Source organism: Archocentrus centrarchus, chromosome 3 (assembly GCF_007364275.1).
Source record: "Archocentrus centrarchus isolate MPI-CPG fArcCen1 chromosome 3, fArcCen1, whole genome shotgun sequence".
In the NCBI taxonomy this organism is placed as follows: Eukaryota; Metazoa; Chordata; class Actinopteri; order Cichliformes; family Cichlidae; genus Archocentrus; species Archocentrus centrarchus.
This window is the reverse complement of record NC_044348.1, coordinates 20,972,664-20,995,516: the sequence shown is the minus strand read 5'-3', so window position 1 is coordinate 20,995,516 and position 22,853 is coordinate 20,972,664. Positions and strand designations below refer to the sequence as shown.

The 22,853-nt window shown below is 40.0% G+C and overlaps 1 protein-coding gene across 8 annotated transcripts; it reads right to left on the bottom strand.

The window, feature by feature from the left end:
* Nucleotides 1-348: 348 nt before the first annotated feature.
* Nucleotides 349-22,187, bottom strand: hkdc1 (hexokinase domain containing 1). Of its 8 annotated transcripts, XM_030720122.1 has the most exons (37): nt 21,736-22,187; nt 21,431-21,508; nt 21,028-21,135; nt 20,819-20,933; nt 20,555-20,723; nt 20,229-20,340; nt 19,825-19,902; nt 19,610-19,701; nt 19,293-19,473; nt 18,369-18,462; nt 17,975-18,094; nt 17,800-17,899; nt 17,627-17,707; nt 15,482-15,658; nt 14,715-14,863; nt 14,296-14,551; nt 14,206-14,226; nt 11,547-11,709; nt 11,255-11,412; nt 11,036-11,158; nt 10,804-10,899; nt 10,509-10,608; nt 9,570-9,753; nt 8,165-8,320; nt 7,853-8,086; nt 6,892-7,033; nt 6,576-6,732; nt 6,252-6,400; nt 5,950-6,069; nt 4,404-4,499; nt 4,142-4,241; nt 3,978-4,031; nt 3,648-3,777; nt 3,298-3,453; nt 3,087-3,174; nt 641-786; nt 349-490 (listed from the first exon to the last, which is right to left on the bottom strand). In XM_030720122.1, exons 1-37 carry the CDS (start codon nt 22,013-22,015, stop codon nt 355-357), a joined length of 4,899 nt encoding a protein of 1,632 aa, XP_030575982.1. In that variant the 5' UTR covers nt 22,016-22,187; the 3' UTR covers nt 349-354. The 8 variants fall into 8 exon arrangements, with proteins under 8 accessions (XP_030575982.1, XP_030575991.1, XP_030576000.1 ...); XM_030720131.1 differs by lacking the exons at nt 14,206-14,226; nt 14,296-14,551; nt 14,715-14,863; ... (12 more) ...; nt 21,431-21,508; nt 21,736-22,187 and adding an exon at nt 12,909-12,971 and having other exon boundaries at nt 3,648-3,814; nt 3,919-4,031; XM_030720140.1 differs by lacking the exons at nt 14,206-14,226; nt 14,296-14,551; nt 14,715-14,863; ... (12 more) ...; nt 21,431-21,508; nt 21,736-22,187 and adding an exon at nt 12,909-12,971 and having other exon boundaries at nt 3,648-3,811; nt 3,919-4,031.
* Nucleotides 22,188-22,853: the final 666 nt, after the last annotated feature.

The window sequence follows — 22,853 nt, the reverse complement described above, 5'->3', positions numbered from 1 at the left end:
CAAACTGTCAGATTAAGTTAATCAAGCTGGTGCAAACTCAGTGTGTTGGCTGGCACAAGAAAAACTGTTGAGAAGCATTTATTGTATAAAAGTTCCTGAAAGCCCAATGAGTAAGCACAAAACATTTACCCTTAATATAAATATAAATCCATTAAACCAATTCCAGTTCTTTAAAAATTTATTATAAACAGGAATTTAATCACTGACAACAATGCTCCCATCTTCCATCCACACAGGCTGAGGTTCAGACCAACACAGGATATTATAAAACAGCAGTGCAACTGAATGAAAACAGTAGAAAAACAAACAAACAAACATATCTTTGGACATTATTTCTTTTTCAGACATGTGAAGTTAACAGTTCTGCTTCTGTCTGGCTACAGCAGTAATGAGGGCGGCACCTTTCCCACTGCCTTCCTCTGATGGCAAGAAGGTCACATTACACTGGGGAGCCAAAGCTCTGGTTGTCTCTTGAAGGACTCCGGAAAAACTAGAAACAACAGGAAGTGTTCAACTTTTATCAGTCTATTGGAAGAATTATTAAAATAAAGGTTCAAATTAAAGTAAATCACACACCCGACACACACCCAACATATCACTGCACCAAAAATTAAATTAAATTTCAAATAAATGAACTCACTGTGGATGCAGTTTGTAGAGGGCACCGTCTACCCCTACAGTGATGTTCAGATGGTCCAGTCCTCGGTTCTCTCTGATCTTATCGACCACGGCCGCCATTCCTGCGCCACACAGTTCAGCTGCTCGACGTGATACCACCCCACATACCTAAACAACAATGGAAACCTTTATCATTATTGCAACAGTTACCAGTCTGGTGGAGCCACAGTTTTCTGAGCCAGACAATGCACCACTCGAATAATAGAAAAAAAAATCTTACACAACCTCTAGATAAGGTTGAAGCAGACGTGTTTCTATGGACCAGTTCCCAAACTTAATCTGGTGGATCCCAAAAGTATGGAAGCTTGTTTCTGCCACTGAATTTAAAAAAAAAAAAATTGCTGTCTGTGAGTAAAAATTTCAAGTTAGGTATCTCACAATTTAACTCAAAATTTTGAGTTAGATATCTTGAAATTTTGAGTTGAGTATCTCAAACTTGAAATTTCAAGTTAGGTATCCTGAAATTTTCCTAGAATTTTCAAGATAGGTATCTCGAAATTTTGAATTATGTATCCTGAAATTTATTTTCAGTTATTAAGTCAAAATTTCAAAATATTAACCTAAATTTTTGACTTATGGATGGCAAAAAATAAATAAATTCAGTGGCAGAAACAAACTTTTACACTAAAGCCAGATGGACTGAAGGTCCCCTCCAAAAACACCACCTATTGTTTGCTCATTTAAACTTATTTTAAACTGGATATCTGGACTGCTTTTATGGTTAGTAAAACTACTTATCCACTGATTATGTTGGTTTAGTGTTACAACTATTAGTCCACTATATTTAACAGCTATCTAGTATTTTTCAGCAGCTCATCTTTCATGTTTAGCCAACAGCTTTGTTTGTCATTCCTGTTTGCAAATAATTTCGACAGTTTATCAATTATTTTATTTGAGTTCTGCTTAGAACTGTTCAGGCCCCATCCAGTCAAGTCCAGGAAACTCTTTTAAATCTAATTAAACAAATCTGTCCTGGATCCTCTACTGTACCGGTACTCCTGACTGCTATTGAGGTTTTGCAGACTTGTGACCACCAACCATGTGACATTAACTTGTCTGCCATTTTGGACATGACAATCATGGTGACAATGTACGATCAAATGAATACGTCCCCAGTTACACAGGCCTAGAGACTGATATGTGACCATCTGGCAACCACCTGTCATGAGGAAAAATGTATATTACCCGACCAGTTGCAAGTGAATGCTGGAGGTTGAGGCCAGTCGCTGATTGCTAAAGCCCCAGTCACACAGGTCTAGTGATGGTCAGTTTGGTCACTAGCATATTGTTGTGGTCACCTGTAGTTTGCATGGATGTGACAGACGTCTCTGCAAACCTTCTCCATTTCCAGTTGTTGTTGTTTGAACTTTAAATACTGCTCAGCTAATAGTTGGCGAGTCTTTTCAGACAAACATGAAAAACTACAGGCAACTATGGCATTCTCTTAGTGACCAACACAATCACCAAGAGGCTTTTGGTGGAGTATATTCACTGCGACCAGTTTCACCCAGTAAGAGCCAGTAACCTCCAGGAACCACTGCTAACTCACTGGGGAATACATACTTTTCTCTAGCAACTGGTGGTTGTATCATGTTCAATGTGGCAAACAAATCTTGAGCCATGTGTGCATGGCAAAAAGTGAGAAACTTCAATAGACATAGCTCAAAAATAAAATAAAATGATTCTATCCTTTCTCTACTACTATTGGATTGAGACCAGAAGTAGGGATATAATTATACTACCTTCCATGTACAATGCTTAGCTTCAATAGTTGTTGTCAAGGTTCAAAAGTCTGATCGTCACAGTCCTCCAGTTTCTCCCTGAAATTAGACTTTTTCATGCTAACAAGCAAAGGTGTAACCAACAACAGTAATTCATTTCATGTTAGTGTACTCAGAGTTTGTCTAGTCTTTCTGTTGTGCATGTTGGCTCACCAGCATGGCTTAATGACAGACCTTAAAACAGGAGTTCCCATAATTTTGGTGACTGACTGTCAATTTAAGCCACTCTACATACTGTATAATTAAGAACCACACAAGAAAAATGTCAACACTTTCAGTCAAGGTAAAACCAAAGAGAAACGCTCCCTTTGTTTCTATCTAAGGTGCTACATCACAGTACAACATGAAGTTCAGAGCCACCTTTGGCCACAAGGTTGCACTTTGCAAAACCCTGCAAAACAGCCCGTTATTACTGGTTACACCTCTGCATTGTTTGCACTACATCAAAATATCTGCCAAAGTAAGCCTAATGGTCCAGGTCAAAATACATAGAGAGTGGCTTAATTTGATTTCTATACCTGTAAAGAGAAAAACACTGAATTTGCGGTGTAGTTTGTTAGAGGTTCCTGATGTGGTTAAAAGTGATGAGGTCTGATCCGTGTGAAATGTTGTTTTTCTGTCTCGTACCTCTTTGACAATGATGCTGTCGTCACAGGTGCTGTCGAGCCCCAGCTGCTGGAGAATAGATCTGACTTGCAGTAGAGCCAAGCGGTCACTGGAGGGAAACAACATAGTTACACACATAAAGGCAAAATACAGCCACACATTAACATAGGAGCAAATGCAGATTTAAGTTAAATATATGAATACTTTAAATCATACACATGTGTTGTCCTACCTCTCTATTTGTGACAGATATTTAGTTTGGAAAATTCCAGGTGTTTTTAAGGTTTCAGTGACGCGTCCTCTGAACAGCAAACCTCCCCTTGTTAAATCCAGTAATACCTGTCGGACAATTTCACCTAAATACATCCCACTGGTGAGCTTTTCGAACCTAAACGCACAAACAAAAACCTGTAAAATGTTGTGCGACCACTCCAACTTGCTGCAGGTTATCAGACAGCTTAATAAGAGTGTGAGACACATACCTATAACAGTATATCAGAAAACAGTATATCAGTCATCAAGCACGTTACTGCATGTGTGTTGACCAAGCAGGTGTCATCATATTTACACAGTGTATCTAACCTTTGTTTTCCAGGATTTACTGAGTTTTGGTCCACCTCAACATCAAAAGGTGTGATGATATCATCCAGAGATCCATCATCACCGAGGCCCCCCCACTCTGTGTTTATACACATCTTTGACATCTCAACATCTCCCTCCTTCTTATCTCCTTTCATTCCATCATCCTGCTGAGAGCAAAACAAACACACACGCGCACAAAGAGTTCAATTATGTTTTAACATATGAAAATGCATTTATAGCTCACTGACACACAGCAAGCAAGTTCCTCCACCTTATCTTCCACTGCATCTTGTGGCCCTTTGTCTTCTTGCGTTTTTCCTTTCTTTTGACCAATCTTCTCAATGTTCTTAAGTTCCTCCATGTAACAAACATTTGACCCAGTTCCTGTGAAACAGACTTGTATAGCTTATTTCTGTATTTCTGTATTACATTAAATGTTAAAATACTGTTCTTAGCATTTAAAAAAACATTCCTTCACTCCTAAGGTCACATACCAGCAATCAGTCCAACTTCACACTGAGGGTCTTCATAGGCGCAGCTCATCATTGTCCCAACTGTGTCATTGACTAATGCTACTATGTCCAAATCATACTCCTGTGCACAGACACGCACACAAATTACTGCAGGAAGTGTCCCTATAAGCCTGCATGCATTTAACTGATTTAATTGTTTAAGGAGAAACATTTATTTTTTTCACATTATCTGTTTAAAACCTGATCACCACCATCAGTCTCTACTCAGTTTTTACTGACTCACGTTACGTCTTTTAATTGCCTCCCTCAGCATGTTAACAACATCATGTCCTTCACAGTCTGTGGCCTTGAAGCCTTTGGTCCAGCTCACCAGGATGCCCTACAGAACATAGAAAGGTTGAAAAAGATTACAAAAATCTACAAAATAAAAGTTTGAGAGTCTGATTATGTATTTCTTTTACAGAACAGGTCTGTAAATTACATTGTAAGACAGTCTAATCCTCGGCTAATGGTGTCCTAGCACCTTTCCTAACCCAATATTAGCCTGCTGGGTTTTGATAGTGACATGATATGTCTTCATCAAGTGGTACCCTGCAGGGCTGAAAAAAAATAAGCAAAAAAAGAAGTGCCAAAAACTGCAGTTCTTCTAATGGCCACCTGAGGCTGGTTCCAAAAAGAGCCAATCCCCATTAAAATGTCCAAATTTACAGCATTAAAAAGCATGTATACAGCCTAGTACAACCTTTAAAGATAGTTTTGCATGTCAGAACAACTCCAGTGGGATGTAAAGGGAGGGTGGATTATTATTATTATTTTTTTTTTTTTTATAACTTATAGTTGTAGGCACTTTAATTGGCAGGCTACGCATTGTCTGCTAAGCCTTCCCTCCACTTATTGGATTCATGAAACCAGTCTCAACTATCTTTGTGTTGTTGGTCTCTTTTGGAGCATTTCTAATGAAACTATTGTAAGTAAGTAAAAAGGTATCTATAAAACACATTTAAATACAGCTTTCACTGATCAAAGTGCTGTACAGAGTATATATACCTATGTATACACACACACACACGAAACTACATTAAAAAAAAAAAAAAAGATCTTTGCCAGTAGCTCTGAGAGTCTTGGGAGCTGAATGAAAATTAATGAGATTGTCGATACAAATTGGGGAGACGGGTGGATTGCGTGATGTCTGCTATCCTCCTTCATCTATCTGACAAATAATATGTCTTCCTGGATGACATGAGCTTGTCTGACAAGTTTGCGCTTCAGTTTTCAATTCTGGTCTTCTATCAGATTATTAATTAGCATTTATATGTTTCCCCATGCAGGTTATAGAAGGAGCTTCCTGACCAACCTAGCTAGTGTTAACAGCTCCAAAATACTAACATGTTGGTGGCCAAAACCTTGAGGCTTCAAAATGCAGACTTCCAAAACCAGTGAGTGATCTCAGGTTCCTTCTACAATGTGTGACACTTAGTGCTTTAAAAAAAACAAGCTACTACGTACTACACTCCACAGAACAACATCCAGCCTAGAAGGGAATCAACTATGTGAACCAATGAAGTTTGTAGACACTGTTAAGCTACTTTTTTTTTCTCCTAATGAGCAATACTGTCTAAATATTGTATATTTTTATCAGCACTATATGACGTTTCTAATTAGAACAGGTGTAAGGTGTTTTTAATTCCCTAATGAAAGTGTTTGCTTACTGTCTAATAAGGATTACTTTTATCAATCCATCGCAGAGCATATTATTTCTTATTTAGTCTAATTTGATTCAAATAGTGCAGCCACGTTTTCTGTGACTGTGACAAACTATTCTGACGTACCGTATCAATCGCTGTCTGCTCACAGGGGAAAGAGAAGGTGAAACCTGCTGGAAGATGTGCTTTCTTAATCCCCATGTAGTCCAGGAAGTCGCTCACATACTGCGCTAAATGATCAAACAGCTGGAGACAAACAGAGAGAGAAAAAACAAAAGTGTGCAATTTTGATTTTGAAGATTAATTTGACCCTACCTCATTTAGACAACACTGCCAGCAGTGTACAACTTCTTATGATTAATTTCATCACTTAATCATTCCACTGAGTTTTATACTTTCTGTGCTGACAGTATATGCATGATTCTCACCTCTTCTCCAGTCCCCTGCATTATCTCCAGTGGTATGGTGTAGATTTTATGGTAAAGCCGTGTGTTATTCTGCAGACCTTTCTTGAATTTCACAAGCATAGCTCTGAAGTTGGTTCCTCCCAGATCCAAAGCAAGATATTTTCCACGCTCTGCATGAAAAAAAAGGATAATTATGATGTTTTTATATTTGAAAAGCAAGCTTTAAAAAAGTTTTTTTTTTTACAAAGAAGTTACTTCTTTGTGAAAACTAGAGGTGACATTGAATTTGTTAATTGTGTAGCTGCTGTTCGGCCTTAATTAAGGAGGTTTAAGAATGTCTGTGACCTGTGCCATCAGGTGTATGGTAAACATAAGAGGGCAGCATCTTGACTGCAGAGGGCCCTTTACTCTTCAGCCCTGCCTCCAGCCCCACTCTCATCCTGGCCTTGACCAACTGGAGCTGCTCTTGATTCAGTCTGAAGGGAGCCAGAGTGTCATCCACCTGGAATACCAGTCGTACTGTATGTCAGATTTTCAAGCCTTTTTTTTTTTTTTTTTTGCCTCTGAAGACAGACACACACACACACACACACACACACACACACACACACACACACACACACACACACACACACACACAAACAACTTGCAGCAACCTAACCTGTTGTTTCCGTGATGCCAAGCGTTGGGCAACTGCTGTTACCAAGGCAGCCCCTTTGCTGCTGCCGCTGTCTGAGAGGACGAATCTAACCTGGCACTCAGGAAGCAACCGACGCACCACTTTATGGAGACGTTTAGGATACCTGAAATAGAAGTAGCAACAGCATCACCGCCAAGAAAGTTTAAGACATTGTGGCATGCTGATTTAAAATGGGGAAGACAAGCTTTTAAGGGGTTTTTGTTTTTTTTGATTAAACTACCTCATAATGGCATTTCACTATATTGTAATTCAAGTTGTCTGAAGTGGAGGACCTCCACTAGTATATTAAGGATGTTGTGGTGCAGTGAGTTAAACAGATGAGCCTCACAGATGAGCAGGATTTGAATCTAAATCAGCATTAATTTACTTATGCATATAAAAAGCATGTGCCCATACACAGCTCACCTGGTGGGAGGGGCTTGGAACAGCGAGGGGGCACCTGCATAAAGAGGTGCATATTGATTTTTTTTTTTTTTAATCAACACCACCTTACCGTATGGGTTGTGCACCCTGATAACTGTTTATGTCTTTGTTCATTTAAAGGCTGCAAGGCACCTTCCTCTGCTTCATTTAGCAGCTGCCATTGTTGGACTAACAGTAGCCTGTGGAAAAGTTTTGACTTGTTTCCCAACCCTATTTTATATGCAAGGATCTTTGTCTGTGAAGTTCAAATGATTTTGGTTCAAACTTTTACTTATTTTGGATTTTTAAAAAAATGTCTGAAATTTTTTCAAAGCAGACAGTAGTCATAGTTAGAAAAGAAGGAGTACTATTGATAGTACTGGCTCATGAACTCTAATGGACCGATGCAACAAATTACATTCATCTGTCATTTGTTTTTATTTGTTTTTTCCAAAAATGGCTTATTAATGTGCAGCAGTAGTAAATGTGAGTTTGGGTGATTATGTCCACAATGACTTACTGTGGATGTGTCTTGTACACAGTGCCATCCACACCCACAGTGATCCTCAGTGTTCTCAAATGGCGGTTTTGCTTGATTCGGGTTAAGATGGCAGCCAGTCCTGCAGCCACCAGATTGGAGGACCTGAAGGACACGATGGTGCTGACGTGTTGAACAGCAATGCAGTCATCTTCTGATGGGTTCAAACCAAGCTCCACGAGAATGTCTCTGGTGTTCTTCAGACCAGTTTTGTACCTGAAATAGATGAACATTTATAGCATTGTGCTGTTGATAGATAGACACCAGTGACTCAGAGAGATAACAGTAACTTACTCCTCCATAGCTGCCACATGTGCTGTGGTTATCTTCCCTTTGGTTCTCAGAGCATCAGACACACACCCATCAAACAGCAGTCCCCGTTTAGCCATCTTTAATACAACCAGCCTCACTAACTCACCCAGATACAGCCCGCTGACCATCTTCTCAAAGCTGCAATATAGACACCAAACTGTTGATATGAAGTTGGACAGTACTGTGCACAACTCTTGAGCCACCCCTCATTTCTTTATATTTTGCTTCTAAGGAGATAGATTTTCTTTTAATTTTTAAAGTGGTCTTGAACAATAATTCTCCAGGCTTTCTGAAGGCCTTTCAGAGTTTTTCTTTGGACACACTGGTTGATTTTTCACTCATTTTCAGTCCAGTACTCATACCTGACCATTTTTATTGGTTTGTTTGTTTGTTTAAGCCATTTAACACTGACCTATGAATCATTCAAGTATTAAAAAGACACCTAACTCAAGAATGAGCCAATGTTGTGTCTACAAATAACAGACAACTTAGCAAAGAACCAGTTTTAAATTGTATCTTTAGGCACTTTGTTATTAGCAGTTTGTCAAAACAAACAAACAAACACAATTTGTTCCCATTTCTTTAGTGTAATCTGTGAGAAATACCAAAGATAACAGTTTTCCAGGCATAAAATACTAATTTTACACTAACAAGGTGAATCCCAAAGAGCTAAAAACTTGGCATGGTTTGCAGTGTGTCCTTAAAAAACTGAGGAAACTGGACCAGTGGAAGCCAAAGGTAGAAGTGGCAGGCCTGAAAGACTGTCTACAGCTGATGAACAGCATCTGAAAGTCATGTCCTTAATACATAGGGAAAAATTTAGCAAAACCCACAAAAACAGTGAATATCTACAGCCATCTATAAAATGTGGTGGAGGCTCCATCGTAGTTTTTGGCTGAATTTCAGCCAGTGGTGCTGGGGATCTTGTCAAAATGGAAGATGTAATTATGAACACAGAAAAGCAGAAAATGATCCCAAACACACTGGCAGTGCAGTAAAAGCATACACGGATAGAAAAACACACAGTGCAACACTATCAGTCATGGACCGGCCTCCATACAGCCTGGACCTCAAAATTATTGTGGGATCATCTAGTCAGAGAAGGAAACAAAAGGCAGCCAACATCCAAGGAAAAGCTTTGAATATCAGGAAGCCTGGAGAACTATTCCTGAAGACTACTTTAAAAAATTCCAAGAAAGTTGCCTAAGAGAGTTCAGGCTGTGTTGAAGACTGGTTGAAGGTGGTTATAGCAAATACTGAATTTCAGGCTTGTTGGAATTGTGCAAACTCTCTGCACCTATTTCCTGTTTATTAGCAAATATAAAGACTCAAGCTGTGCCACATGATGTTATATCATAAGAAACAAAGACCAAGCTGCTTTCCTCACATTTGTTTTCCAGGATTGATAGAGGCTGCATCAACATCCTGGTCAAACTCTGTTATGAAATCATTCAGGGCCCCATCGTCCCCAAAGCCTCCCCACTCAGTGTTCACACACATCCTGCCCTCATCTCCCTCCACCAGGTCAACATGACGCAGCTCCTCCATGTAACATGCATTGGTGCCTGTGCCTATAAGTACACAAACACACAGGATACATAAACGTACTATATTAACATTATAACAGGAAAAAGGTTACTTTAATGTTCTTTCTTTTGTTCTAGATGTCTACACTCAAAAACTGCTGCAAAACACAATATGCGCACAAAAAACTGCCTCATACATGTGCACAAACATAGTTAACCACTAGAGGTCGCAAGATGACTAAGGGTAAGTGAGCCTTCTCTTCCAGTATATTGTCAGGTGTTTCAGCCTGTGTACATAACAGCATAAATAAACATTGATCTAAAATATTTAAAAAGATATTTTCCAGAAATTACAACACAAAGTTGGGAGTAGATTTGCAGCATCAGTTGTCAAATGAAACACTAGTAGTGTAAGAAAAGGGAAGAAGAAAATAGAAGAAATTGAACTACTTCTTTAGTTCCAATAATTAATACATAGTTATCTATGATATTGTTAGATAATTGTACATCAGTGTTAAGAGGTTCGACCCCTCCAAAGGGGCAGATCAAATAGAAATAAGAAACAAGAATAAAACCTAATTTCTAATACAGATATTTGGTTTCAAATTTGTCTCTGGATTTAAGGTGAAATTTTTGCTTTGTTTTATTGAAATCTGGATAACTTTACCCTTACGGGAATTCACGGATATTTAAATGAATCTATAAAAGAAGTTTAGCATGAAACTACTTGTATACATGTCATAATTACACAAAACGCTAGTTTCTATGAATTATTCAATGAATTATGTGAATGTACTTACCAATGATGACTCCTACTTCACAGTACTGGTCATCAAAACCACAGGTCATCATTGTTGCCACAGTATCATTAACCATAGCTAACACTTCTATGTCCATGCCCTGCAGAGTGATACGTCGGGTTATACAGTTCAGTTTATATAATGTGTATTGGTTAGTCACATGGTTAAAGAGCTGATTGCATCGTTCACCTCTTTATTTTTCACTTCATTTTAACCTATATTTCTCCTCATATCTCAGTTTCTGCTAATAGTTCATGGGTAAAAAAAAAAATGGTAGCAAACACTGGCAACCTACCCCAGTTCTATCAATAGCATCTCTGAGAGCCTGGACCACATCTTTCCCCTGAAGGCCCCGAGCCCGGCAGTTCTTACTCCAGCTCAACAATAATCCCTACAGAGAGGAAATAAGTGGTTCGAAGGATTATGGGGTCTAAATCTAAAAAGACAGACAGATGTCAGCATGCAGAGTATAACAGACTGCAGGTTCGGCTCATGAAAACCAGATGTTTGGATATGGAGAGTCATACCTTATCCAAGCGGGTCTGTTCACAGGGAAAAGAAAAAGTGAATGCCAGAGGATGTTTCTTCTCCAAAATGATGTTCTTTACATGAAGAAAGTCCTTCAGAGACTCTGACACATGGTCAAATAACTACAGGCAAAGGGACAGAGACAGTGAAGAGGGAGAAGTTCAAACCTTGTTTTCTCTGTTGCTGAATTCTATCACTTGTAATTGTTTTATTTTTACCTCTGGTGCTCTCCCATTGAGCAGCTCCTTTGATATGGGGTAGACCTTCTCCTCCATCTCCACACCTCCCTTCCTAATTCCCATGCCCTCTCTCACTTTAACTTGGAGCACCTTAAATTTGGAGCCTCCAAGATCCAGTGCCAGAAATTGCCCCTTCTCTGAGGAGTGGGTGAAAGAGGAGGAGGATTTTTAATCCCTTGATTTTTCTTCTTAACTATGGCAGTCTTTTTTTTTTCAGGATCTACTCAGCAGCTTTAATGCAATAAACCAATAAAAAATTAAGATGAGTAACCTGAGCCATCAGGAGTGGAGCGGACATGTGTCGGCAGCATTTTTACTGCTGCGGCGGCTGAGCTCTCAGCTGAGAGCCCCTTCTTCATTTCTGCCTGGAAACGAGCTGAGATGTCAACTAACTGGTCATCATGTAGACGCATTGCATGCAGAAACCTGTCGACCTGAAAAAGGAAGACACCGAATACAGACAGCAAAATGAAGTGAGCTGCACAGCTGTATTTCCACCGACTGGGCTCTAACAAAAACGAGTCAAATAGAGAATAATATATAGTTCAAGACAGATTATGCCTCATCAAAGTTTCATAATATTACAAATGTACATCCGACAGCATCAGTCTGAGTATCTGATCAGCAGACAAACACAGCAGCTGTATGAGAAAGGCTTCTCAAACAGAAGAGAAAAAAAAATGAAATATGAGTGAAAATAAGTTTAGTCATGTTGGATGTTTTTTTTTATCTGTTTTTCTTTTTACATATGTTTCAAATTAGGGGTGTATTAATGTGAATTTGAAACTCAGTGAAAATTATAATTTAATGTATATATATATATATATATATATATATATATATATATATATATATATATATATATATATATATATATATATATATATATATATATATATAAAGCTAAAGATCATCAGCCGCACCCCGTAGACTGTATTCTCAGCTGAATTGTCACTGTGGAGCATGTGCTCGTGGGACAACGCCCTGAGGAGTTTAAGCGTGAGTGTGTGTAGTGCAGCGAGTGTTGATACTTTGTCCCTGTGAGAATGTGTGATGATCCAATAAGAGGAGCAGTGACACTGCCAATGAAAGATGTTAATGATTGCTCAGATAGCAATAAATGTTACGCAGTTATGCAGTGACTAATGATCTCACATTTCACCTTGATTGGTTTTATTACTGTACTGACTTTTCTCTTTGACTTAGTAATGTTCATGTCTGCAAATCCTTAATTATCAGAGGTTGGTCATTTTCATCACTTAATTGCCTAAAAAGTAAATCATGAAACAAATCAGAAGTCTCCTCTGGGCTGTTCAGTAAATGTTTAGCATTCACTGAATGAGATCAATGAAAGCAGATGTTTGGATGTGGAGAGTCAATGAAAGCAGATACGTCTTTAATGGTGAATGTGGCCTGAGTTGCATATAAAATGTAATTTACAATCAGAAGCCAAAACAAGGCCATAATCCCAGTGTATTAGCAGTTTGCACATTCATAATTAACAAGGCTTTAAATAATTGGGGAGCTTCAAACTCCATCATTACCAGGGCATAATAATTATATGTAATTTTTCAAATATTCAACATATTAAGTCAACCTTTAGTGTTTGACTTGCGTGCAAAGTGGCACTCACCTTCTTCGTAGGGTCCTCCTGAAGTTTGGAGAAAAAGAAGGAAACAAGATGAACAGCCAACATCTTGATTGATTAAAAAAAAAAAAAAAAACAGCACAAAAACTCTTCCAGGTAGTCCGTGTTACTGTCAGTATAACAGGAGCATACGCCTCAGTGAAATAATGAAAAAAGGGCTTTTCCAGATACTTTCCCCTCTGCTAGGTACTATTTTTTATGTTTGTGTTCTCATTGTCACTTTCCGAGTCCACTGAGCAAACAACAACCTCTGCACTAATTCAATGATTAACAGCAAGCCAAACCCCTTTCTACAATCATTTTCTTTAATCTGCCCAACACGGGCTTCCTCAGTCTTTTCAGTCACAGCAGTTCAGTTGACATCCCTAAACTCTGGGCTAAAGATTTTAAGAGTCTCTAAAATATTTGAAATTCATGCCAAAGTTACTGATCAAAGGTAACAGAAACAAAGGCATCGATTATTTTTGCTCTATGATGCACAGTAAGTGATATACTTTCACCTCATAAGACAAATTAATGATGCATCTTTTATCTCCCTTGCATGATCCACTTAATACACTATGAACATCAAGACATTTAAAATATTGTTTTTATTAACATGTCATCATTTTAAACATACAAACAAGAGAAAAAATAAGGAATCTCTATAATGACAACAGGCTTGCCACCCAGTTCAATTTGTTATCTTCTCGTCTATGATGAAACGCTCATAGGAACAACATATTAGAGTGCACTGTCTGAACTGAAGGTAAAAGCATGCAGTCAAACAGCACGTTTGACACTCATGATGTTTGACAGTTACTGGTTTCTCAGAGAGGACATTTCTCCCACTGATCCATCACAATGCGCCCATTTCTTTAAGGAGAAGTCAGTTAGGTTTGTTGGCAGGTGATGTGACTGCTTCAAATAATCCTTCATGGACAGAGCGGCTCACAGTAGCTGGAACTATAAACATCTTCCAGCTTTAGTTGATTTGCCCATTTGTTGATTAGAAGTAAACATATAGTGAGAGTAGCACAGGGAATAATGTGAGAACCTTAAATGAGCGATTATGTTAGAAATCTCCATCCATAATTACAGCACTGCTGTCATGTAGGTGTTTTTTTTATTTTTAAAGCTTATTTGGAATAACTGCGTAAAACTCAGGTTCAACAAACCACCAGACCCTTTCCGAGGCTAATATCAGTTTTTGTTCTCCATTGGAGCGAAACAAACAGGTCCTTCATTTCTTCTTTTTTCTTCTTTTCCCTTTATTGTTATTGTGATGCTCTGCACTGAGTGCCCTCTGACTGCTGTTGTCATGCTTCTGACCTTTAGACCACTCCCTCTGCAGCTGCTGGAGCAAATCTGGTGTCAACAGCCCGTCTCTCACCAGACGACTGGTCAGAGAGCTGTCCATCATCTGTTCTGAGGCTCTCTGTCCCCTTTGACTTCTGCTTCCAGTCCCACTATTGCTACCTGTCCAGCCATGCCTGTTGCTTTGTGTCTGTAGTGTGTCAGTGATTGTTGGGTCAGAGGCTCTGATGAGCCGGGTGATATTTCGGACACCCTGCTGGATGGTATCGTCAAGTTCCCGCTGGATTTCTCGGATTGAGGCCGTATCTGGAAACATGTCCATAAAACGGTAGCTATAGAGGGAAGCAGATATCAACAACAAAAATCAATGTGAATAAAGAAGAGTTCATACAACCAAAATCACGATGATTTAATTAAAAAAAAAAAAAAAAAAAAAAAAAAAAAAAGGTATAAAACAAAAGACAACCTGCCAGAAAGGTGGAAATATAAAGTTACCTCAACCAGAGGTAGAGATCCAACACGTCATGAACAGCTTCCAGGTGAACCAGGTCTTTTATGTTTTTGGGTGGAGCCAGAGGCCAACCGACGTGGCGACAGACCCAGTCAAACGTCAGCGGTTCGTCTCGACTGAACTGACGGGCAAACTGGAAAAGAAGCAAGATTCAAACATCAACGGTGCAGATGAACAAGACCAGACGTGATAGCAATCAAAGCTTAACAAACATTAATTTCCCATCAATATTTACACCTAATCACAAATAGCTTACATACGCCAATTTACTCCCTATAAGTGGATCATTACTGCTCTAAACAAATGAAATGCTCTGGTTTGTATTTATACTGTAACAACCCTTTGCAGCCATGAACAATAGGAATATGCAGAACTTAATCCAGAATCTCAAAGGTTGCTCATTCATGGCAATTTTATCTGTTTTATCTAGTCATTTTATCAGTGTGATATGACCACAAAGGGCAAATCATGAGAGCATACAGGACGGTTTTTATGACGCTCTCAATGGATGAATTTTCTGAACAGAAACCATTCAGTGTCAAACTGAAAATAAATCTCTACTAAAAGAATTAAATGTAAAAATCAAAAGTGTGTCTCATTTTTCAAAGTCTTTCCTTCACCAATAAAATTCTGCTGTTACCCTTATTTAATCATTTTTACTTTCCCCATCAGCACCCTCTACTGCTCACTTCTGTCCTTCCACCATTTACCTCAACTCTCAAGCAGCCTTCTCATTCATCCACTCACTAACCTTAAGGAAAGAGGTGCAAACAAAGGGCTGTTTTTTGTTGATGGGAGCAGTGCAGAAGACGTAGCGTGACCTCAGGTTAAGCGGTATATGCTGAATCATGTCGGCCAAAAACTTAAAGTCGTCGATGTTGCAGACAAAATACAACCCATCCACCTGAGAGAGGCTGACAAATATGTCCTGAGAAGGAAAGAAGAGGAGAGAATGAGACCAATTACAGACTTTGGCTGGATGAGAAGATCAGGCTACAATTAACAAGCTGATTTTAGGTTTCTTTTATTTGTGACATATGGCTATAACAACAAGGGCCTGTCAGGATTTTTCAGTCAGCATTTTTAATTTCCAGTTATGACCAGTTAATGTGCAACTCTCCCTTCTGTTGCAATATTTAAAATGTCCAACAATAAAGCACAAAAAGAAACAAAACTGAAATACACAACATCTTGTGTTTTCTTTGATGTACCTACTCACACCTTTAAAGCATTTCTATGATGATTGTTTAGCTTCATTATTAAAGCATGCATGCTGCAACTCCACTTTAAAAAGAAAACTTTGTAACTTCTTCATGAAAAGTAATGACATAGCTTGGCTTTTAGTCTTAACAAGCCTACACAGAAACACATATTCAAATGTTACTTCAGCTATAACAGGAAATTGTAGATGTTCTATGTTGTGCCATTCGTTTGTGAAGAGGCTGTTTGGTTTCACCAATGTAGAGGTCCGAGCACTCTTCACTGCACTGAACAGCATACACTACATCGCTGATCTTGTGTTTGGCGGGTTTGTCCTTGGGATGAACCAGTTTTTGTCTTAGGGTGTGACTTGGTTTGAAGTATACTGAGATGTCATGCTTGGAGAAAATTCTTCTGAGTTTCTCTGACAAGCCCGACACATATGGGATGACAATGTTGTTCCTCTTGTCCTTCCCATTCTCTGTAGTTTGTGTTTGGCCTTCATTCCTGTGCATCTTAGCTGATTTGATGAAGGCCCAGTTGGGGTAACCGCATGTTTTGAGGGCTTTCTTAATGTGTGTGTGTTCCTTATACTTCCCTTCTGCCTTAGAGGGAACACTTTCCGCACGGTGTTGTAGGGTCCTGATCACCCCAAGTTTGTGTTCCAGAGGGTGGTGGGAGTCAAAGAGGAGATACTGGTCTGTGTGTGTGGGCTTCCGGTAAACTTCAATGTTGAGGCTTCCATCTTCCTCGATAAGCACCGCACAGTCCAGGAATGGTAACTTGTTATCTCTGGTGTCCTCCCTGGTAAAACGTATGTATTTATCCACTGAGTTAATGTGACGAGTGAAGGCTTCTACTTCTTGGGTTTTGATTTTGACCCAGGTGTCATCTACATATCTGTACCAGTGGCTAGGTGCCATCCCTTTGAAAGAACCAAGAGCTTTACTTTCCACTTCCTCCATGTAAAGGTTGGCTACAATGGCTTACAGTGCTGTCCTGAGCTCCCTTCCCAGACGTCTCAACCCCCATTCACACCTTTGTTCCAGTGACCTCAATAGGCCACAGGAAACAATGGAGCGGAGTCCTAAGTTGGTTTCAACTGAAACCACTGATTAAATATGACCCACGCCCCCTTCACACCTGGGCACATGTGTTCAAGCACATGATCAATAGAGGGTCATAACCACCTCCAGGGGACTACGCCCACAGGGGTTTAAATACCTGGGTCTCTCCACCATTTGGTTGAGAACTGAAGAAGCCTTTCGGATGAGAGGTGAAACGTCTTCAAGAAACAAAAAGAAGTCCAGTCGCCTTTTTCAAGCTCCAGAGACTACTATGACCTGGATAACTGAGAATCTACACAGACAAATAGAGAAACCTTCAGGAAGCTGCACAAACCTTCTCAAATGAACAAATGCAGCTCCTGAGAAATACCCCAAACTGATGCTCCAGTGAAATTCCACCAACTGTTTCAAGCAGCATCTCTAAAGATTGCTCAGGTATTGTTTTAACACACTACCAATAATTTACCACTTACAAACTCAGTAAACTGATGAAGACCCTGAAATGTGGCTGGAAGACATTTTTTCCCCTTTTATAAAAATGTATTTTAAATGCTGCTGTTTGAAGGTCACGAATGAATGTTTCAGTTCTCGCACTGTGCATGGATCACTGCATGCACAGCTCTACTCACAAGAAGGTTGGACAGCGTTGCATCAGGCAGATGATAAGCAAACATCTCTATCTGCTCTGCAGTTGGATGGAGTCCTGCAGTCTGAGACAAAGAATAAAATTTGAAAAATCATTGGTATGTGTTATTGAAGAAATGCTGAACCTCGGTTTTGTGTCTGCGTGTCAAATGACCACCTCTATAGGATCGACAGAGTGGCTGAGTATTTCCTTGAGGACAGGCAGGTCATCTCTGTACATGGTTGTAACTTCTCCCTCTTTAAACTTGGAGGAAAACCTGCAGAAGATGAGTTTAACACATCAGCCGACAGAAACTCAAAGGGCGTGTATCAGACATAGAAATGAGGCTGACCTCCCAGCACGACCAGCAATCTGCAGAGCCTGAGAAGTGCTGATGGTCTCCATCTGTTTCTCCCCTTTCTCATTAACATTAGGCTTCACCAGACTGTTGAAGATGATGCGTTTTATACTCCTGGAGAGGGAGTGGGGAGGAAGAACAGAAAGGCAAGTACACTGATGTGAGCTAAGTGGATTCAATATACCCACACTAATGATTGTAATTTGTCACTGTAGCTACAGCTGGAACCATTGAAAGATATTAGAACTTGATGTATTCTAGTGCTACGCGCTGAATCTCCCAGCAAACAATAGTTCAGACCTCATTACATATGTGAAATAAAGAATAGCTAAGAAAAGAAAAGCTACTTGATATGGCTCTAATATTAGTTCATAAAGTATGCACTTACAGGTTAAGGCCCATGCCTATAGCATCTGTAGCAACCAGAATTTTGCAGGGGTCATCGGGGTCATTAAACTTCTTGGCTTGGGACAGCTTGGTGCCTGTAAATCAAAGATTTAACTGTTTTTGCTTCTAAAAACTGATTAACGGGTCAACTCAACACAAAGAAATCCATTCACTGGCCACTTCATTAGATATACGTCTTCAGCTGCTCATTAATGAACTGTTGCCATCACAAGGCACTAATCCATTAATGAGGCACATACACATGGTCAAGACAACCAGCTGAAGTTCAAACTGAGCATCAGAAAGAAGAAGGTGATTTAAGCCACTTTGACTGTGGCATGTTTGCTGGTGCCAGATTAGCTGATCTGAGTATTTCAGAACCTGTTGATCTTTCTAGGATTTTCCCACACAACCATCTCTAGGGTTTACACAGAATGGTTTGAAAAAAAAAAGAAAATATCCAGCAGTCCTCTGAGTGAAACTGTCTTGTTGATGTCAGAAGAGGATGGCCAGACTTCTTTGAGCTGACAGGACAACCAAGGTATGCAGAAGAGCATCTCTGAACACACAAAACATCAACTTTGGGGTCCTTAGTAACAAATGAGCACCATTTGAATATTGCTGCTGAACATGTCCACCCCTTTAAGACCACAGTGTACCAATCTTCTGATGGCTGCTTCCAGCAGGACAAAAGGCACCATGTGACAAAAGTTCAATCACAACTGTGTGATGCTATCATGTTAATATGAACCAAAATCTCTGAGGAATGCTTCCAGGACCTTGTTGAATCTATTCCATGAAGAACTGAGGTAATTCTGAAGACAGAGAGTAGTCCAACCCAGAATTAGAAAGGCGTACTTAAAGAAGTGACTGGTGAGTGTAAGTATTCATGTGACAAATAGACCTTCTCCTGACAACCACTCACCTGGAGGTAGGCTCCCATAAATTACAGCACATTCTTGCCCTCTAGCCTCAATCTGCCTGCTTATAGAGTAGATGTCATTTTTACTAAAACACACAATACAGTCTCCTGGTCTCAGGTTGTCTAATGACTCCACAGCATGATCTAGTATTGAGAAAGGTGTTAAGCGTTGGTAGTTGTGGACCTGCAGAGAGATGGAAAGGGAGACCAGGTTAAGATGAGATAGAGAGAGACAGAGAGAAAGAGAGGGGAGCGCCAAAGATGAGGTTAAAAATATCCAGAATATTTTCTTTCAGATGTTACATATATCACAGTCTCACCTCCACTTCCTCTCCAGTGGTGTACATCAGCTCTCTGACAAAGTCTATGGCTGCAGATTCCCCACACACGTGGATCTCCTCTGCACAGAGTCCTGCACAAATACACACAATAACAAAAGAAAGGCTTAGAAAATGCTCAATAATTTAGCTTTAGGTCAAATTAATCATAGGATGCAGGAAAAGGAGAGTGTTCCGTGTTTCTGTGTTCTACAAACCCAGCAGGGCTCTGGTCCACGCCCATCCTCTGGAGGGATCTCTGATCATTTGAATTTCGTCAATTACAGCCACCTCATCTATAAACATTAAAAAACAAAAAAACAACATCATTATCTATCTTTAATCAGTTAACAGACACAAAATTTCCAATGGTGCCTAACACGAGCATCTCTAATTAAAAAGGCAAATGTATCCTTTCTAGATGATTTCAATATAACTGCAATCATTTATCAGTGATATGCTTTATAGTATTGATCAGAAATGTTTATAGCTGTCCTATTTTCTGTGAGTGACTATTTATATCACAGAAACTCAATCAGACAAAGAATATCAGAACAACTCTTAAAAAGTTACACTGCATGTAAACAAAAAAAAAAAAAATCATGATCATAGGTGCACTTACATGGTGTGGTGACGCTGCACATCTCAATGGTGCAGGCCACATGACCAGACGCTCGACCTTCTGGGTCTACAAAGGTCCTCTCCTCTCCAGTAACTAGGTCACATGGTACGCCCTGAGAGTACAAATGAAGAGACAAAACACATTTAATGTCAGTAAAGACATAAAATAAGACAAGATGATTGTATGTATTCTGCATTAACAGTCTGCTTGGAAATCTAGGCAACTGAGATTTTGCAGAATTCCTTCTAAAATCATTTTTGCATGATTTATTCCATACATATGAACTCCTGGAAGTACCAGCACTGTATTCAGAGAAGCACACTTACAGCATCATTGCTCTTCTCAAAGATCTCGTGGGCCAACAGTTTCAGAGGGCCACAGTACACTCCAGACTTAGCAGCCAGGTAGCGCTGGATGGCATGGTAGGTTTTACCACTGTTAGTGGGCCCAGCGTGGAAAATTACCTTCCTCTGGATGGCACGAGCTTCAGGGTACCTGGTGAACACACAAACGCACATGCAGGCTATAGCACTGTAGTGGAAGCCAGAGAGTTAAACGCGATGTGTGTGCTCGAACTCTGTAATACACACCAGTTGGCCGGGACTCTGAGGTCTGAGATCTTTCTCAGGTCATCCATGCAGTCCAGCATGGGAAAGATCTGCTTGGCGTGACGCATGAAGTATGGATAGATGTCATCTATATGACCTGAAGAAAATCATACAGAAATATATTCCTTTATATAACGGTTACTGAACAAAATGCTTCAATTAAATAACAGTTACTATATGAAGTGAGGAACCTGCTCCGCAACAGATGTCGTTGAGGATGATGTGCAGGTCGGCGGGGAGTGATGTCATCTCCAGGATATACTTCCTGAAGCTGATGAAGGCCTGGTGGAACAGACGAGCTGCATGTGCAGACAGAGAAAACATGCAAAGGAAAGACGTCTAGTCTTAGATTTCTGCTCAGATTTCTGACTGATGAGCAGCAGCTTCATGCTAACCTCGGCTACATTTTTAGAGGCAGCAACTGAAGCTGTGCTCTACTGATTTTGTCAGTAGAGCACAGTTAAAATTGGGGTATTTTGGGCATGAATGCAATGGTAATTGCGGACTTTTAATGATTTCTTTGAATCAGCCCCCATGCCTGGGTTATTATGACACAGTTATAATGACAAACAGATAAATAGTTGATTTTCTCACCGTCCAGGCCCTGGTCTGCTGCCAGCTTCTGCATTTCCCTCCTTTTGTAAAACCGATTCAGAAGCTTCAGAAGCTCATCTGAATCACAGACACACACACAGCAGACACACGCAGCTGTTACAGCACTCTGAAAAATTCACCCCACCTATATAATAATTCACACGTAACAGCACCAGCTGCACACTCCGTAATACTATTTTATTCACAAAATCTGAAATCAACATCAGTGGTGTGTTATCCATCACATCATTCCCTGAAGTTCAGAGTAGTTCCACTAACACTCAGCGTAGGTTTCGTTTACTCACTTTTATCCAGCGGCTGGGTGAGTTCCATTCCGACGCCGCCGTCTGCCGAGGGGTCTGCCTTCAGGGAGACGGGGACAAACAGCGAGGTGTCCGGAGATTTCGGAGAGGAGCTGTTAGACGAAACATCTCTGATGCAGACCACGGAACCAGGCCGGTGCTGTCCGTGTAACAAACCAGACCCAGAAGACACATGACAGATGCCGGCGGTGACACGATGAGTTCGGGAGTTAAAGTGGCGCTGAAGCCGTGAAATAAAACAAGCGCAACGGTTCATCGACATGGCGGCTGTGGGTTAGACCCTCAAGGAGAGCAACCCCTGTAGACTACACAAAAGGTGTGACGGGCTCACTCCATACAGTCCAGCAGGTGTAAATATGTGGATTATAAACTGGCAGAGGACGATCAACGCACTTCTCTTCCTAAACTGCTTGTAACACAACGTGCTGCAGGACCAGCCGTTTTATAGGTGCCCACATATACGCCTGACTGAAATTGAGCTACAAAAAAGGGCTTTTATTCAAGATTCAATAACCGTTGTCGAGAGACACGAAATTATACACAGGCAAACTGCAGGACTCCTCCGTAACTGAACCCGAAGATCGTATATGTATGGAAGAGGTTTGCCTCTCTATCTAAAAGAAAGTCCTGGTTTTTGTGTCTCTGTACTCTGCGCTGCTTTATCTTAACACGATGTTGCCATGGATACAAATGCAAAATTTCAAGTTAGTAAAAAATAAACCGAAATTAATCAAAAACGTAATAACGTTTATTGCTTTTTTTAAATTTATTATTATTTAGGTCCGTTAAAGTGGTGTCATACTGCAGGTATAAATGTACAAAAAGTCGGATGAAGTTTGTCCATCTCTTTCTGTGAATGTCTAATAATAAAGTTTATGTAAAATAATTTCCTATTTTTATATTGTGCGAAACGTGGACGGAAAAAAAGAGTATTTTGATGAAGCAAATGGCTGATTGCTTCTTCTTACAATCCAGATAATTAGATGTGCAAAGCTGGTGGAGACATACCCTAAAAGACTTGCAGCTGTAATTGCAGCAAAAGGTGGTTCCACAAAGTATTGACTGAGGGGGGCTCAATACTTTTGCACGCCACACTTTCC